We start from the raw sequence: 18,531 nt of genomic DNA, 5'->3' as shown, positions 1-18,531 counted from the left end.
ATCTTTATCATATTTAACCCTTTCACACCCATTATTGCAACCTATTCTTGAATGCAACTAGTATTGTAAACGAATTGAGATAGTTCTTATTGCACAAACCTAGTATTTAATGATACCAATTAAATTTTTATCTCGTTTGATCATGGAAAAGTAAATAAAAAAAACAAAATTTTTCTTTGGCTAGAAGGGGATTATTTTTTAAAAATAAAATAACACCAATCGTTCTTTTAAAAGGTTTGATATTGATAGTTTATTTCATGAGGCTAGATCAAATCCCAAATTGTTAGAAATTAATATTCTCATAAAAAATCTTGATTTTATATTTTCTGATCATCTGAATTGAATTGAATAAAATTATGATGAGTTTTTTCAATTATTATTATTTTCAGAGCATTTTCAAATAAATGGTATTAAAAAGGTAAGAAAATGTATACTTCCGGTTGAATTTCGGGAATTCCCGGGAAATTTACAAATTTCCCGGGAAACGGGAAACTTTTTTTTTAAATTCCGGGAATTCCTGGGATTTTTTTCCCGGGACGGGAATTGGACGCCCTAAATCATCTTATCACGTGTTCTTTTGCAGCTTTTCTTTTCCAAGCTATTTTACTTATTTTAAATAGTCTTGTGTGATTCAAGATTTGGTTTGATTTAAACCATAAATCATTTTCAAAAGGACTCAGAATAGAAAAAAAACATCATAAAATATAAAATCCGCTCCAAAGTAAACATAATTTAAAGCATCAAACGAGGATATCTTTCATATTTGGACAGCCCCGATTTTCGTTCGCCTAGCAAATATCTAACATATAAATGTATTTTTAGGCTGAAGACCCACCCTACGCCGCAACTGCAAATACCAAACGTGTAAATACTATATTTGCGACCTTGACAGTTTTTTGTTGTTGCTGTGTTCATCTCTTCTGTTTCTTTCTCGTCTTTTCTACACACTCTGCACGCAGCTGAGTGAGTGTGATGCTGCCGGCGCGATCGCGAGGGAATCCCGCGACTGGGGCTGGGGCGCTGGTATGGTTGAAGACTTCATTTCGCTTCGCTGCATCTTCATTAGACGTGTCTGCCGATGACATGAACCGAGCCAAATTGTGATCGTGTGGGAGGGTCGGCGAGTGTAGTTGAATATGTTTTGATTGGTAATGTAAATATTTGGGATTTGCCAAAACTTTGAGGTCGATCACTTTGTTGATGTAGTTATCGTGGTATAGACATGAACCTGAAATTTGCATTGTCACTCTGAAAATCATAGTTGCTATATGTAATATTAAATTAAATTACATGTGCTATACCTTTTTATGTTCGCTAGCAGACAGAAATTAAATTTTGAAATATATCGAAAGCAATTAATTTTCAACAAAAAAAAGTTCTTTTTCACAAAAACTAAAGACTGATGACCAGAAATTCGTCATGTTTATTGCTAAACTGTTTAAAAGCCGATTCAAAGCATTATCATTTAAATCCAATCAGCATTAGCAGGGCTTTTGTTGTTTTAAGTTGTGCAACCCCCGGCATCCCGGCGGGGTGCATGGGCGTTTTGGCATGAGCGTTCCGACAGCATATTCTTTCAGTTTTCAGAACAGAAACCTGCCAGAATCCACTGCGACTGCCGCGGCCCCGGCAAAGTTAATTGGGTGGGAGCGTTTGCTGAAAAATCACACAACATAGTTTAGTTTTTTTTTGTTGTTTTTTGTTTCTTCTAGCAACTAAACTGATTGAAGTTTTTCGTGCACCCTCGTGCTGCACAGATAGCATAGAACTCACGAACAAGTTGCCATTTGTCCGGCCCTTTAGGAGAACTCCGGCCCGGCTGCTGCTGGTGCCGCCGTAGACCTTCCTTCGTTTTCAATTTGGTCGGCTGGCCCAGATCGTTAGGACGACCGGCTATATAAACATCAAATCAGTCCACTCTCGGGTGCAGTTTTGGACCGGGTCTGGCAGATCAAGGACGGTGTTCGTAAGTTGCAAGTGATTGATTTCAGAGAGAAAAGTGCAAATTTGCATAGTGAAAATGTTCAAAGGACTTATTCTGTTGAGTGTTGTTCTGGTGGTCAGCGGACAAACAAGACCAACGCCAAAGTTTAAGGAAATTCCCATCGTGTCACATGAAAACATTTTGGAAGTTGACGGGAAATTTCGATACAGGTACACCATAAACAGTCAGAAAAAAGTTCAGTGCTATAAAGTTCAACTCAAATCCAACATTACAGTTACGAGGGTGGAGACGGAACTCGGGCCATCCAGGATGGGCAGCAGATCTTCGTGAACAATCAGGCTGGTACGGCATCCCAGGGCCAATACACGTACCAGGGAGATGATGGCAAGACCTACAGTGTGTCCTACACGGCGGACGAGAATGGATACCGGCCATCGGCGGACCACCTGCCGACGCCTCCACCGGTGCCAGCACCGATAGCGCGAGCGCTGGCCTATCTGGCAACGCTGCCGCCGCAGAAGGAGAACAGTAACAATAATCACAATAATAATTTTAATGGTAATGCAAATAAGAATAATAATAGGAAATTTTAAAAACGTTTTACCTACTAGTTATTCGGCAACAAAAATAGAGAGTGATTTTCTGTTCAAATAAATAAAAAGATAGTGAATATCTTAGTGTTTGAAAAAATGTGATTTAGTGAACAATAAATTTCAGAGTGGAAAAAAGCAGCTTCTGTATTTTGTAATCCTCACATATCCTCTAATAATAAATCTGACATCGAAAATTTCAAATAGTTGCTGAGGTATTGTCAGTAAAAATAAGACTTAGGAAAACCTTGTCTTTTTCATTTCAAAGCCGTTTCAAAGCCGTACTATTTTCGAAAAAAGGGATGCTTTTCCGTCATAAACTATTTAAAAATTGATACAAAATAAGTAAAGTTGTTAATCGTTAAAATAATTGTCGATAATTGTTATCGTTATCGATAACGATAAACTATAACAATTATCGTTATCGTCGGATGTCAGGAGATTATCGTTATAGTTATTTCGACAATTCCATCGGCGATGATCTTAGCGCCGATAACGGAAAATATTTCAATTTTAACATCTTCCTAAAATCAATTAATTCAACCATATCCTATTAAATTTCCTTTATTGAGATTTTTTTTTGAAAATGTAGTAAGTTTTGAAGTATAGTTTTTTTTAAAGGACCTATAAACTATTGTGTTTTATATGTTTATTGGATCTATTGAAAAAAATCTGGAAATACTTAAAATGGTTCACAAAATACCATATTTTTTCAAGTGTACTAAAATTTTTATAATTTGTAATATGCGTACTAAACAAAGCGAAATTTTGTATGAGTTTTTCTCGGAAAATTTTAAAATTTTCACAAAATATCATATTTTTTCGAAATTACTCAAATTTTCAAAATTTGCAATATGCGTATCAAACGAAACAACTTTTTAATGCTTTTTCACTGTATTAAAGTTTTTTTTTGTAAAATACTTAAATTTTGACAAAATATCGTATGTTTCGAAAATACTAAGATTATCAATGTACGCAATTTTGTATCAAATGAAGCAAATTTTGCATGCTTCATATAAAATTTTGCTTCTTTTGATACCCATATTGCAAATAATGAAAATTGGAGTATCTAAAAAAACGATATTTTGTGAAAATGATAGTTTTTTACAAAAAATAGTAATAAGGTGAAAATGCATTCCAAATCCCGCTTCGTTAGATACCCATATTGCGAATTATAGAAATTTTAGGCATTTTGAAAAATACGATATTTTGTAAAAAAAATTAGTAAAAAAAACTCTGATAAAGTGAAAATGAAAATTTCGCTTCGTTTGATACCCACATTGCAAATTATAAAGAATTGAGTACTTCCAAAAAATACGGTATCTTGTGAACAATTTTGTTTGTTCAGTTTGAAGTCTAACAAACTGAAAACAATTTGAAATGCATTTTCCTGCGTTTTAAATCATATTCATATATTGTGGAATTCCAATGTACAGCACCGGCGAAAAAAAATCTAAGTATTGATATAAAAAAAATGTAAAATGCATTTTAAAACACTTTTTTCATTCAAATGTTTATACCACGGCTTGTAATTAAAATTTAATGTTTTTTGCCCCCCCCCCTCACCACCCTCCCCCCACTCGACTTTGGCCAGAATCAAGGGACATAAACTTCAACAAATATTTACAACGGCCTTACTACATTTTCCAAAAATATATTCTTAGTGAAAGCATTCCAAATTATGGCTGAATTAGGTCGATTTTAGAAAGATTTTGAACATTTATCGTCCATTTTCAACGATAAGATTATCGCCCATAAAACTATCGAATAACGATATCGATAACAATAGGTTATCGTTTAGAGAAATAGTAATTTCAAATGACATAAATTTGTCAACATTGCCCAAAAAAATAAAAAAAACTGAGATCATCTTTTCATTATTTTTTTGTGTGAACTGTCAAATGATTATCTGATAGTTCATTCAATTATCTTTGTTAAATTATTATAATACTAAATAGTTGTATCGAATGATTTTTTTTTATTTGTAAGAGAAAGCATGTGAAAGTGAAAGTGTTCCCATTCACTTTTGAACTCGATCTTTGTCGATTTAGAAAAATTAAGAAATAACGTTCATCTAATGAAAGTTAATAGAAACCTCTAGTCGGATCTCTGGTCGGATCGCCTCGGCAATAACTTTTGCGTTTTGTTTATAGTGAACGAAATAACAAAAAAAAAATCTAATGTGATCTTCTACAAGTTCACATTACGGTCAATCTGCGCTGATCTTTGAAATCTTCAAATAAATAAATCAAAGTTTGAAAAATAAGCTTAATCTTTCGCAAAATGCTCTGTATTTTTAAATGAGACTATTGAGACATTGTTTTAGGATGTATTATTTTAATTTTAAATACGTCGAGCCAAAGTGATTTTAAAAGTTTTCTGGTCAAAATCTGGCTTATGAAAAAAAATGTTTTTTTTTTCTATTGCTTTTGTTGTTCTTTGATTTTGGAACAAAAGTCACCCAAAATATGTATTTGCTATAAGGATTTCGAAGCATTTTATTACAAACAAATCGACTTTTGTTTGCGATTTTATTAACGCCTTTGAAAATGGTAATGAAGCGGTACTCTCCTTCTCTTCATCGACAAGCAAAAAATATACATATAAAAGTAGCAACATTTGGTAAAAGCCCTTTGAACACGAAATACCATTTTTCCAGCGAGCTTTCTTATCATGTAATTTGACTCAGTTTCCTATGCTTTTTTTTAGGAAGCTAACAAGAATATTTTTTTCAACAAACAACGTAAAATTGAGTATTTCTCCTCGGTCTGTCCATGTCCGTTTGCGCCGTCACCAGGACATCGCATTCCTCTGCGATGCCTCTCTGCGGTGAGTTGGGGTTGTACTTTGGGGAAGTCTTGGGCTCTCCGGTGATGCGGGGGTCACTTAACGCCGTCGCTGCGCCGGTGGCAAACTGGCCAGATAGTCCAGGGCCTTCTGGATCTGGGGCGGGATTGGGGGTGGCGTCGGCAGATGGTCACCCTGGGGCTGGAAGCCACCCTCATCGTCGGCCTGGTAGTTGAGTGTGATGACCGTTCCGTCGGGGGCCGTATACGAGACGGAGCCGGACGCCACGATCACGTCGGACGTCTCCGCGGGGTTGTTGGAGCGCTTCAGCGTGCCCTGCTCCTGGCCGCGGATTCCGTTGGCCGTTTCGTAACTGTGGAATAAGATAAAATTTGTGAATATTTAAGTTTAAAATTCAAAATATAAATCAGTTGTTCATGTTTCTCCGTCTTCTTTCCCAAATGATTGTTGTCAAGCCAAAGCGCCAAAACTGGGTTTTTGGGTCTTCTCGTGGCGTTGAGCTGCCGCCACCTTGATCGAGCCGCCAAGCCCTACAATTAGCACCGCTTAGTGCTACATCTAATTATTCCACTTTGTTTCATCGACCGTGATTGAATAATTGCCCGGTGCTTGAGTAACCGACACTTTAAATGAAAACAATGGTTAATTTCCTGAGTCAAGAGACGTTAGTGCCGCCCCGAGTGTGAGTGTGTGCTTGTGTGTGTGTTTGATAGCACATCAGAGATGCTGCTGATTATGCTGTAACTAAGCGCTCTGTGGTTTAGCACAGACAAGCAGTGGACTTTCAAACAATTTTTGACATTTCCAAATGTATTGCTTTATATTTTTGGCATATTTTGCGACAATACAGAACAAGTATTTTCAAAATAACCGTTGATTTTTAATCGTAAAAATTGTCAAGTCTAATTGTCTGTGATCCCCAGAGTGAAGACGTTCGGTCATCAGCAGCTGGTGGTCCACGGTAGCAACCAAAAAAAAGAAGCTGCTACCGCCGCATAGAAACCGTAAATTATTATGTTCGTGCCTAATTTGCATGATAATTGACCTGGACGCCCGAGAGACCCAGCAATTCACCACTCTGTTGAGTGAAACGTACAGTCTCCAACTACAACCTCCCCCCCCTAACAACTTACCTGTACTGATAAGAGCCGTCCGGGTCGATGTTGCTGTCTTGGGCAATGATTTCGGCCTCGGCCTCGGTCCGCTGGGGAGCGGCCAGACATGCCGCCAGGCACGCGGTCACCAGAAGTAGCTCCTGCAGAAAATGATGAGATGATTGGGAACGTTTAGCTTAAATTGCACGAAAACGAGTCTTGGAACACTAACGAGTTGCATTATTTTTCGTTTAGAACTGCTCAGAGTTTTGGATTTCTTCTTTTGTTTTGAAGATAAAGGTTTGAAAAAGCTTACATTGTGCCTTCTTGAAGAAATTATTATAGAAAGCGAGTGAGATAAAACAAAAGATTGGATAATGAACTCTACAAATGATTTACAATAAACTTTGTAAGCTTGAAAGTTTATCAAAGTTAAAGCTCACTTTATGATATCTGGAGATATTTTCAATAAACACAAAAAATTTATAGGAAATGCATTTTGGTCCATCTTCTTAACAAAAACTTGCAGCAGCATAAGGATTGATTTTAAAATATATAAGGGTAATTCTCTACCAACTCACACGAAATCGGGAAAAGTTGCCCCGACCCCTCTTCGATTTGCGTGAAACTTTGTCCTAAGGGGTAACTTTTGTCCCTGATCACGAATCCGAGGTCCGTTTTTTGATATCTCGTGACGGAGGGGCGGTACGACCCCTTCCATTTTTGAACATGCGAAAAAAGAGGTGTTTTTCAATAATTTGCAGCCTGAAACGGTGATGAGATAGAAATTTGGTGTCAAAGGGACTTTTATGTAAAATTAGACGCCCGATTTGATGGCGTACTCAGAATTCCAAAAAAAACGTATTTTTCATCGAAAAAAACACTAAAAAAGTTTTAAAAATTCTCCCATTTTCCGTTACTCGACTGTAAAAATTTTTGGAACATGTCATTTTATGGGAAATTTAATGTTGTTTTCCAATCTACATTGTCCCAGAAGGGTCATTTTTTCATTTAGAACAAAATTTTTCATTTTAAAATTTCGTGTTTTTTCTAACTTTGCAGGGTTATTTTTTAGAGTGTAACAATGTTCTACAAAGTTGTAGAGCAGACAATTACAAAAATTTTGATGTATAGACATAAGGGGTTTGCTTATAAACATCACGAGTTATCGCGATTTTACGAAAAAAAGTTTTGAAAAAGTTAGTCGTCATCGATCATGGCCGTTCATGGTCACCCGCAACAGACACGGACGACGAAACAAAGAGAAACGCAAAAAGTAACTTTTTCAAAACTTTTTTTTCGTAAAATCGCGATAACTTGTGATGTTTATAACCAAACCCCTTATGTCTATATATCAAAATTTTTGTAATTGTCTGCTCTACAACTTTGTAGAACATTGTTACACTCTAAAAAATAACCCTGCAAAGTTAGAAAAAACACGAAATTTTAAAATGAAAAATTTTGTTCTAAATGAAAAAATGACCCTTCTGGGACAATGTAGATTGGAAAACAACATTAAATTTCCCATAAAATGACATGTTCCAAAAATTTTTACAGTCGAGTAACGGAAAATGGGAGAATTTTTAAAACTTTTTTAGTGTTTTTTTCGATGAAAAATACGTTTTTTTTGGAATTTTGAGTACGCCATCAAATCGGGCGTCTAATTTTACATAAAAGTCCCTTTGACACCAAATTTCTATCTCATCACCGTTTCAGGCTGCAAATTATTGAAAAACACCTCTTTTTTCGCATGTTCAAAAATGGAAGGGGTCGTACCGCCCCTCCGTCACGAGATATCAAAAAACGGACCTCGGATTCGTGATCAGGGACAAAAGTTACCCCTTAGGACAAAGTTTCACGCAAATCGAAGAGGGGTCGGGGCAACTGCTGTGTGAGTTGGCGAAGAATTACCCATAAATTAATTTATCAGTGACTTGGAAACGTCTGCATCTTAACATTTCAAGCATCAAGCGTAAAAAAATAAAAAAAGAGAAATTATTTAATTTTCACATCACACTTTTTTTTAAAAAATAATACATGTTTCTGTACATTACATTATATTCACTGTAAAAACTAAAAAATAAGATTATCCTAGATTAACTTTTTATTATGTCAACTTTGTAATTTAGAGTAAATTTCTATATAAAAAATTGCTTAATTGATTTTTTTAAATAAAACATATAAAAGTTAGTGAAAGTAAACTTTAAAAAGGTGTTTACTTTAAATAAAAAAAAAACAAAGTTTTTCCGCTGCATTCTTGCTCGAAGGTGCTGCGAGTTGTCATCTGGAAAGATCACTTCTCTATTTAGATTTTAAATTTGCCTTTTCAAATAAAATATGAGACATTTCTTAAATTTGATCAGTTTGAATGTTTCACCTTTTCCTATGTTGCATTTGAGTAATTTCAAGAACTGTGTTTTTTTTAGATCTTTAATTTTGTATTTTTTGGTATCGATGAAAATTTGTCCATGCATTCTCTGCGGCAAAAAAAAGTCATTTTGCATAATTTCTTTTTACATAAGTCTACATAGTACTAGCATTCGAAAATGTGCATCTTGTGAAGGAATTTTCTGATCGATTTGTCTTTGGCAAAGGCGTAGGACTATTTAGTAAAATAAAATGAGTACATGGAATATAAATATTTCAAAGTTATTTTATTTAATTTTTCATAACATAAATTGAAATTGCTTCAGCGAACTAAAAAGACATAATTCTCGCTAGAGTTTAGGATGGTTCAAAGAATGAAGTAAAAATTAACACTTTTTGAAAAATATTAAGATTTTTAGAAAATAATTAACAGAGCATTTTTTTTTTGTTATGTTTCACATATATATTTTTCGAGATAACTTAATATGAAAAACTAACTTAATCCACCTACGTGGTTGATGCCTTCCTCAATTTTTACCAACAATGGGTAATATGAGTGGTTTGGACACATATTTCAGCTATTTTTTTTAGATCCAGAAAAATACGTACACACATATAACTTAAGTAATCATAACTCGGTTGCCAGATCAACAATGTTGTGAGCTCGTTAGAAAGGTTTTTCGATTACCTAACCAACGATGGGTCGGATGGTGGATCCGGACATAGTTTACATACATTTAAGTGAGATCCGGCTTCAAAAAAGTACATAAATATTACTTAAGTGGCCATATCTCGAGACAGGGTTGCCAGATCTTCAATGTTTTGGACTCGATGAAAAGGTTTTTTGATGACCTAACCAACGATGGGTCGGATGGTCGATCCGGACATAGTTTACATACATTTAAGTGAGATCCGGCTTCCAAAAAGTACATAAATATTACTTAAGTGGCCATATCTCGAGACAGGGTTGCCAGATCTTCAATGTTTTGGACTCGTTGGAAAGGTTTTTTGATAACCTAACCAACGATGGGTCGGATGGTGGATCCGGACATAGTTTACATACATTTAAGTGGGATCCGGCTTCAAAAAAGTGCATCAATATCACTTTTGTGGCCATATCTCGAGACAGGGTTGCCAGATCTTCAATGTTTTGGACTCGTTGGAAAGGTTTTTTGATAACCTAACCAACGATAGGTCGGATGGTGGATCCGGACATAGTTTACATACATTTAAGTGAGATCCGGCTTCCAAAAAGTACATAAATATTACTTAAGTGGCCATATCTCGAGACAGGGTTGCCAGATCTTCAATGTTTTGGACTTGTTGGAAAGGTTTTTTGATAACCTAACCAACGATGGGTCGGATGGTGGATGCGGACATAGTTTACATACATTTAAGTAAGATCCGGCTTCCAAAAACTACATAAATATTACTTAAGTTGCTAAATCTCGAGACATGGTTGCCAGATCTTCAATGTTTTGAACTCGTTGGAAAGGTCTTTTGATTACCTAACCAACGATGGTTTGGATGATGGATCTGGGTATAGTTTTCATGCATATAAGTGAGATTCGGATAAATGTGAAAACAAATTTTTATATATAACTTTTGAACTACTTATCGAAACTTCAAACAATTCAATAGCGATGTATGGGACCCTAAACCAAGTCGAATGCAACCGGTTTGATCAAAATCGGTCCAGCCAGTGCTGAGAAAACTTGGCAAGAATTTTGAACACATACATACATACACACACACACACATACACACACACAGACATTTGTTCAGTTTTCGATTCTGAGTCGATAGGTATACATGAATGTCTTCGAGCTGTTTTTCAAAAGTTCAATTTTCGAGCAGGATTATAGCCTTACCTCAGTGAGGAAGGCAAAACGTTACTTAATCCGCCCTTAGGTGGTTGGTGCCTTCCTCACATTTAAAGGGTAATGCTATCCATAATAGACACAAAAGGACGGACCTTTCAGTGTTCTATAAAATTGACTCATTATTTATACCATCAGATTGGGTAGTCAGATCTTCATATTTCAGGGCACTTATGTGCGAACAAGTTATGATAGGGGAGCCAAATCTCCAATTCAAATCGTGCTCGTTGGAAAGGTCTTTTGATAACCTATCCAACGACAGGTCGCATGATAGATCCGGACAACGTTTTCATCATGATAACTGAAATCCGGCTTCCAACAAGTGCATAAATAACACTTAAGTGCTAATAACTTTTGATAAGGTTGTCGGATCTTCAATGTTTTGGACGCGTTGGAAAGGTCTTTCAAATATCTTTCCAAAAATGTATAGCATTTCTTACAAAAACCACCCTTTTTAAAATCTTCCGAACTTTAGTCATGATCGTTTTTATAGCATAAATTTTGAAGTACTTAACTCAACTGCATTTTTTTTAATAAAATGAAGTTTGGTTGAGTAACACTGATGAAAATGCTATTTTCTAAAACAATTAATCTTCAATGAGGTACAAAAAAAAAGTTGTTGGTTGCAAATTTCATTCTGATTCTGAAAATCAACTTTTAAATTTAAATTTAGTATAACCATACGTCCTATACTGGTTCCAGATTACATTTCCCTAGCGTAAAAGATGCCTTTTTAGTCCCGTAAAAAATCTCGAAAATCATTAAATACTTAATTTTTGATTTTTTAAATTATTAATGATTAATTTGTTTTTCAGGTTTCAAGTTTTTTTTAAAGATCTTGATAAGTTGAAAAAAGCAGCAGACAAAAAAATAAAGCAAAGCAATATGTAAAAAAATTGATTACATACATTTAAAATGTTTTATTGTTTTATTAATTAACAGTTAAGACTTTGTAGGCGAACTTCTGTAAAAAAAACACATTTAAAAAACTAATTGTTATGAACTCTTCGTAACACTTTCCATTATAAAAAGATGCATTAGTCGAGGTAAAATCCAACTAAAATGCCAAATTCACGAAATATGGATGATACCATATTTATGGATATTTTTAACAACACCGCAGTTTTTAGTATGTTTTTGTTCTGCTTCTGTTTCAAAATTCAATTCCATCATTTCAATCTGATCGTAACATATACGTTAGAATTACGTATCACTACATTTAATTTGTAAAAGCACAAATTAAATTTATGAAAAATCTCAATCGAACATTTAAAAGCCAACTCTGCTATTGTTCCAAATTTTCCGCGGATATTTTAACTTACAATTTTCATTTTCCTCGCACTTTCACCGTCACTCGCCCCAAAATTCACTACTGTCACTACAAACTTCCGGCCGGGAAACGGTTCCTTCCGTTCACCGCTCGTCTTGTCAACTGGAAGACTGCCCTGTCGGATGCGTACTTCCAAACACCAGTTGATAGTGAAATCTAATGAGAGAATAGAACTTTACCTACTGTATTTATAGACGCAAAAGACTCGTCGCCCTCCGGCTCATCCACACCTGTTCTAGACATCTTCCCCAGCTTGAACCCTTCTAGAAGCTCTCACCAGACAGCAGCCACGCGACCTGCAGCGTGACGACGCGCCGGCGGTGGCTCTCTCCCTCATCAGCCATCCGTCAGGTAATATAATATACAAATGTAACCAATCGAAGACATCTCTTCCATACATCAACCGGGGATGGCCCTGTTCTGCGGGTGATTTAGCACCCGCCCGTCACCGTCAGCCCTGGACCACTACATTGGAAATTGTAAAATCATTTATTGAGAAAAAAATATGAAAAGAATACAATGATTGGTTTTATTAAAATAAGGCAGGTTCGTTTACTAAAATGCGTTTAAGTCTTTCCTACAAAAACACCCACTTTTCAGCACAGTGCTTAAAGCTACCACTAATTTTCACTACAAGTAGCCAGTGACAGACGTGGAAAGTGATGAGCGTTTAATTGCCGGTGATTTTCTGTCGCATCCCCCGCCGCGCAGGTTACAAGTTAAGCAGTGTGACGAAGCGCGATGGGGAGTGTTGGTTAACGCATTTGTCAGTCGGCAGAGCTACCGGTGACCTATCGAGAAGTCATGATACGGTATTAAAACGGATGAATTTGCGAGCAATCCAAAGTGATGGGTGGATTTCACGTGATTGGTGATTTATTTGAAGGAAAATTGTCAGCTTGATTTTTTATATTATTTTATTTAGAATTGATTCAGCTTTTGATCATACTTATAAAATGATACAAAATCATTTTCCTTTAGCTTGATGTGTGTCAAGTTACTACACAGACTTTCAACAGGAAATTCGGTAATTTTGTTGTAAAACCGTTTGAGTTAGTACTACTACTTAGTAGGTAATATTTATAATTTTAGAGACTTGCTTATCTTTGTTGAAATTGTTAAGTTGCTTTTTGGATGCCATCGATTTTAACTCTATTGACGATCATCGTTGCATTTACTGCTGATGCGTGCAAAGGCAATTCAATTTCCATAAGCAGGTGGGTTGAGATTGACTACATTTCTTCTAACTTCTCATGCAGGCAAAATGTCATCAGGCAAGAATATTCTTTTTGTATGCAATGCTAAGGGAAACAGAAATATAACTTGAATTTCCAGTTAATTCAATGCAAATGTTTTTTTTTTTTTGCAAACATAAGTTTTAATTTTCTTTCTTCATGAATAAGTTTTTTTTAAGTATTCAGACAGTTTTTTTTTACAATTCTAAAGTTTTGAATTGTTTTAAGCATATTAAGCAAAACAAAACATATTTCCACAATTTTTTTCCTGAATGCACTGTTTTGAGTGGCAAGATAGAGGATTGACAAATATTTTTGCACTTTTAAAAATGCTTAAATAATTATCTTAAAGTATCACGTTCCGGGAAAAAAAACTCTGGTAAATTCCCCGAAAATTCCCGAAAAAAAATTTCCCGTTATTGCAATCTTACGAAAAAAAAGTTTTAAAAAAGTTACTTTTCGCGTTTCTCTTTCAACAACGATAAACTTTTTCAAATTTTTTGCCTTCCTCACTGAGGTAAGGCTATAATCCTGCTCTAAAAATGAACTTTTTATTGAAAGCTCAAAGACCCACCTTCATGTATACATATCGACTCAGAATCGAAAACTGAACAAATGTCTGTGTGTGTATGTGTGTGTGTATGTGTGTGTATGTGTGTGTGTATGTGTGTGTGTATGTATGTATGTGACCAAAATTCTCACTGAGTTTTCTCAGCACTTGCTGAACCGATTTTGACCAAACCAGTTGCATTCGACTTTGTTTAGGGTCCCATACATCGCTATTGAATTGTTTGAAGATTCTATAACTAGTTCAAAAGTTATGTATAAAAATGTGTTTTCACATATATCCGGATCTCATTTATATGCATGTAAACGATGTCCGGATCCATCATCCGACCCATCGTTCGTTAGGTAATTGAGAGACCTTTCCAATGAGTCCTTAACATTGAAGATCTGGCAACCCTGTCTCGAGTTATGACCACTTAAGTGATATTTATGTACTTTTTTGAAGCCGGATCTCACTTAAATGTATGTAAACGATGTCCGGATCCATCATCCGACCCATCGTTGATTAGGTAATCGAGAGACCTTTCCAACGAGTCCACAACATTGAAGATCTGGCAACCCTGTCTCGAGTTGTGACCACTTAAGTGATATTTATGTACTTTTTTTAAGCCGGATCTCACTTAAATGTATGTAAACGATGTCCGGATCCATCATTCAATCCATCATTGGTTAGATAATCAAAAAACCTTTCCAAAGAGTCCACAACATTGAAAATCTGGCAACCCTGTCTCGAGTTATGACCACTTAAGTTATATCTGTGTACTTATTTTTCTGGATCATTAAAAATAGCTGAAATATGTGTCCAAACCACTTATATTACCCATTATTCGTAAAAAGTGAGGAAGGCATCAACCACATAGGTGGATTAAGTTAGTTTTTTTCGTAAAATCGCGATAACTCGTGATGGTTACAAGCAAACCCCTTTTGTTTACATATTAAATTTTTTGGAATTGTTTGCTCTACAACTTTGTAGAGTATTGTTACACTCTAAAAAATAACCCAACAAAGTTAGAAAAAACACGATATTTTAAAACGAAAAAAAAAATGTTCTAAATGAAAAATTACCAATTGTCAATGTAGATTCGAAAAGTACATTAAATTTCCCTCAAAATGACATGTTCCAAACTTTTTTACAGTTGAGTAACGGAAAATGGCAGAGTTTAAAAAAAAAATCGATGAAAAATACGTTTTTTTTCGGAATTTTGAGTACGCCACTAAATCGGGCGTCCAATTTTACATAAAAGTCCTTTTGACACCAAATTTCTATCTCATCACGAGATATCAAAAAACGGACCTCGGATTCGTGATCAGGGACAAAAGTTACTTCTTAGGACAAAGTTTCACGCAAATTGAAGAGGGATCGGGGCAACTGCTGTGTGAGTTGGCGGAGAATTACCCATTTTCAAAAACTGAGAAATGTCCAATTCGGTAATACAAAGTTCATCCACAGACAAACTCTCAGTGAAATAACACAATTCAAAAAGCTGCCATGCCATACTGTATAACAGTTATAACAGTTTTCTTGCACAGCATCCATCTTTTAAGCTTCTCGTTTTAGCTCTAAAGCTGCTCGGAATGATGTTCGAGTGGTGCAAAGCTGTTTGCATATCTTTGCAAGCACGTGTGCTCGAAACACGTTTGATAGCTGTTGGAGATCTACCGTTTATTTGAGCTGGAACAGTTGCAACCAGAACTGATGCTTGTAAAACAATTGATTTGTATTTAGCTTTGCAATTTTAAGATATTTTTGAAAAGTCAAATAACTATCGATTCGAACCAGTTGAAAGGCAAAAAAGAGTTAAACAGCAGCTTTGTTGTAAAAATTAATCGTTTGTACTTTATTACTCTAAATGTTACGCATAACTTTGTGTAATCACGAACACAGTCAGGTCACCTTTTTGCTTTTTCTTCGACAGTTTCCCTCAAATCTCTTCGAGCAAAATCTTTACTGTCGCAGTGCTTCCAGGGAACGGAGGATCTCCTCCGGGATTGGCGGCGGAGTCGGCAGATGGTCGGCAGTCGGCTGGAAACCGTTCTCGTCGGCGATGTAGTCCACGCGGTAACGGACACCATCATCTCCAATGTACTCGTAGAAGCCCTTGGCACGGAGCACCTCGTTGTCGCTACCACGGTTCTCGATGCGGCCCGATTCGGCCACCTCGATGTTGTTCTCGTTCACGAACCGGTAGAAGTAGCCGTCCTCGTTCAGCTCACGGGTCTGCTCCTTGATTCCAATCTGGTCACCCGAGGCTCCCGAGTTACCTCCGAATCGCTTGGCCGGGGCAACCGGGGCGAACACTTGAGCTGGGGCTGCGATCACCTTGACGGGGGCACCACCTCCGAAGCGGTTGCCGGAACCGGAGCCTGATCCGGATCCCGATCCGAAACGGTTACCAGAGCCCGATCCTGGAATCGGAGATTTGGGTTAGATGGGGTTGAGATATTGGACCACTTGCTTCTTACCTGATCCTCCACGATTTCCCTGACCACCGCGGTACTTGCCATCGTCCTGTCCACGGTACAGGCCACTGCCATCCGGACGGTACTTTCCATCGTCGTACCGACCAGCGAACTGTTCCGGATAGTAGCGTCCATCGTTGAAGTTCTGGGCCAGCGCACAGCCCACGACGACCAGCGAAAACTGCAAAACGCAATAAAAAACGATTCCCGTGTTGATTATCACGTATGGTAATTGACACTTTCGGTTTCTGTTGCCAAACTTCAAAGCTCTCTTCTGTCTGCTAATGTGCCGATTTGGCACGGGGTCACACTAGAACAGCACCATTATCAGCTTGCCAATTTTCACACTGTCTGGGTGCATTTTCAAACAGTCCATTGTTCATTCACTATTGAGCTCACTTCTTCTTGGCAACGGTTTTGCACTATCCCAATTTGGAATGATTCTTACCACGATCAAGCACTTCATTTTTCTTCACACTTTCACGACTGAGACTTCCGGATCGATTGATATTCCTTGCACTTTGCGGGATCCCACCTAGTTGGTTGTACTTTCGTTGGATGATACCGGTGAAATGATGTGCCTAATGTAGATCACACTCTAGTTTATATACCCAAAAATCTAGTGTCTCTAGAGTTCCGAAACGCCAACATTTCCCCCACTTGCTCCGAATTTGGGCGCAGATTTTTTCTCCGGACAATACCGGCCAGACCAGAGACATTTCAAACGCCCAATGTCTTCTTCTAGAAACAAGCAAGATGTATTATAATCTGCAAACGGCCGCGAATGTGATCTAGATATGGTATCAATTATGCATACATTTATGCGAGCCCGTCCCTAATTAATAATACAGCAAGCAAAGCCATACAAAACGCATATTGGGCGTTTTTTCCGAATAGCTGATGGCCGGTTGGCATTTTCGACCCAAGCCAATGGTGCAACCAAGCTGCTGCAGCTTCTGGTTTTCGGGTGGTGGCCACTTTTCAGTATCAAGGTCACGCCGCATCCCACTGAACCCCTGCCACGGGGTGACTTTGCACGGTGGACCAGTTTTTTTGTCTCTATCTAAAAACAGCACAAATGTGGCAGATTGTTTATCTATAGTAAAACAGCTAAGCTTTATTGCCTGAGAAATCGACCTGGGAAAGCAGGTCCCTATCCAATCAATGATAGACTGTCTTCCAAATTGGTCAGTTCCGATTGATGGTTGATGCCCTTTTCATGTTTGGTTTTCACCGACGACCGACGACGGCGGTCTGCCGAAGGATCGATCGGGGTCGTAAATTATCATCATCACTTGGGGAGCAGATAGCAGGTGTTTTATGGTTCCACTGACCCTGGTGAATTTGGGTGGGAAAAGACTGAACAAATGTGTGGGCACCACAATCGAATGCATGGTGTTGAACCGATTAGTTGCCGCAATTAATTAGCCGATCGGATCGGGCTTGTGTGTGAGAGAGCTAAAGATAATTGTAAACTAAACACTTTAAAATTGATAACTTTTCATACCCAAATGAGACTCCATCAATTTGCCTCTTTTGACACTTCTGCTGATAAGAGGAGATAGGAGTGTCACAAGATAGCCACAAGCGGCGAATAGGAAATCATGTTCTATCACCTCGATGTCGTCTAGCTATCTTGTCGCACCTGCCATTTCGACGTTCCGAGAAAAACGCGTTTTAATGTTTGGTCTTGAATAAACAAAAACGAGAGCACGCAATGTAAACAATCAACAAACACGTTTTGTTTGGCTGACAACTCTGTGCATTGTCCCGAAGTAGGTTGAAGTTGATTGCTGGAGTCCCGAGTTATAATTACAAATGTTTACGGTAGTTTAACTTGCACGTGCATCAAACGCGTTCTGACCTGAAATCCCTTTGGCCAGTTGTCGCACTTACATCCATTTTCAGGGAGTGACAAGATAGCACGACAAGATTGAAACTACTTTCATACACAGAAAAAAAAATGATGGTAATATTCATCAGGAAATGGTGACAGATTTTGAGGCAAAAAAAATTATTAATTTTACCCCAGAAAATGATGAATTTTCATCAGTTTTTGATGAATATTCATCAGGTTCACATTTTTACACATTTTTTATGTAATATTACTCAAAAACAGAGGTAATATTCAACCTACCAAATTTTCAACATTCCAAAACTCAACTTTTTTTTTCTGTGTATGTAAAGTGACACAACATTTCGGAGCTTTTTTGGTTTTCATTGAATATCTTAGGATAGAAATCGAATTTTGGGGA

General features: G+C 37.1%; 3 protein-coding genes across 3 annotated transcripts; 1 reads left to right on the top strand and 2 right to left on the bottom strand.

Moving 5' to 3' along the window:
* Positions 1 to 1,892: 1,892 nt before the first annotated feature.
* Positions 1,893 to 5,252, top strand: LOC6042106 (endocuticle structural glycoprotein SgAbd-3). The gene is made up of 3 exons (XM_001851205.2): positions 1,893 to 2,154; positions 2,220 to 2,503; positions 5,245 to 5,252. Exons 1-3 carry the CDS (start codon positions 2,021 to 2,023, stop codon positions 5,250 to 5,252), a joined length of 426 nt encoding a protein of 141 aa, XP_001851257.2. The 5' UTR covers positions 1,893 to 2,020.
* On the bottom strand, positions 5,048 to 12,174 carry LOC6042105 (endocuticle structural glycoprotein ABD-4). Its single transcript, XM_038258086.1, has 3 exons — positions 12,007 to 12,174; positions 6,477 to 6,598; positions 5,048 to 5,695 (listed from the first exon to the last, which is right to left on the bottom strand). Exons 1-3 carry the CDS (start codon positions 12,013 to 12,015, stop codon positions 5,422 to 5,424), a joined length of 405 nt encoding a protein of 134 aa, XP_038114014.1. The 5' UTR covers positions 12,016 to 12,174; the 3' UTR covers positions 5,048 to 5,421.
* A 3,587-nt stretch (positions 12,175 to 15,761) lies between these two features.
* On the bottom strand, positions 15,762 to 16,767 carry LOC6042104 (pupal cuticle protein 36). The gene is made up of 3 exons (XM_001851203.2): positions 16,725 to 16,767; positions 16,280 to 16,457; positions 15,762 to 16,222 (listed from the first exon to the last, which is right to left on the bottom strand). Exons 1-3 carry the CDS (start codon positions 16,740 to 16,742, stop codon positions 15,762 to 15,764), a joined length of 657 nt encoding a protein of 218 aa, XP_001851255.2. The 5' UTR covers positions 16,743 to 16,767.
* Between the last annotated feature and the right edge of the window lie 1,764 nt (positions 16,768 to 18,531).

This window comes from Culex quinquefasciatus, chromosome 2 (assembly GCF_015732765.1).
Source record: "Culex quinquefasciatus strain JHB chromosome 2, VPISU_Cqui_1.0_pri_paternal, whole genome shotgun sequence".
Taxonomy (NCBI): domain Eukaryota; kingdom Metazoa; phylum Arthropoda; class Insecta; order Diptera; family Culicidae; genus Culex; species Culex quinquefasciatus.
The sequence above is the reverse complement of the archived record's forward strand: the minus strand, read 5'-3'. Positions and strand labels throughout refer to the sequence as shown.

Excerpts from the sequence above, each read along its gene's own strand:
- LOC6042106 (XM_001851205.2), top strand. The coding sequence starts at position 2,021 with ATGTTCAAAGGACTTATTCTGTTGAGTGTTGTTCTGGTGGTCAGCGGA. Across the intron at positions 2,155-2,219 it reads GACGGGAAATTTCGATACAG|TTACGAGGGTGGAGACGGAA; the intron begins GTACACCATAAA and ends CCAACATTACAG.
- LOC6042105 (XM_038258086.1), bottom strand. Across the intron at positions 5,696-6,476 it reads GACGGCTCTTATCAGTACAG|TTACGAAACGGCCAACGGAA; the intron begins GTAAGTTGTTAG and ends CTTATTCCACAG.
- LOC6042104 (XM_001851203.2), bottom strand. Across the intron at positions 16,223-16,279 it reads GGGAAATCGTGGAGGATCAG|GATCGGGCTCTGGTAACCGT; the intron begins GTAAGAAGCAAG and ends CTCCGATTCCAG.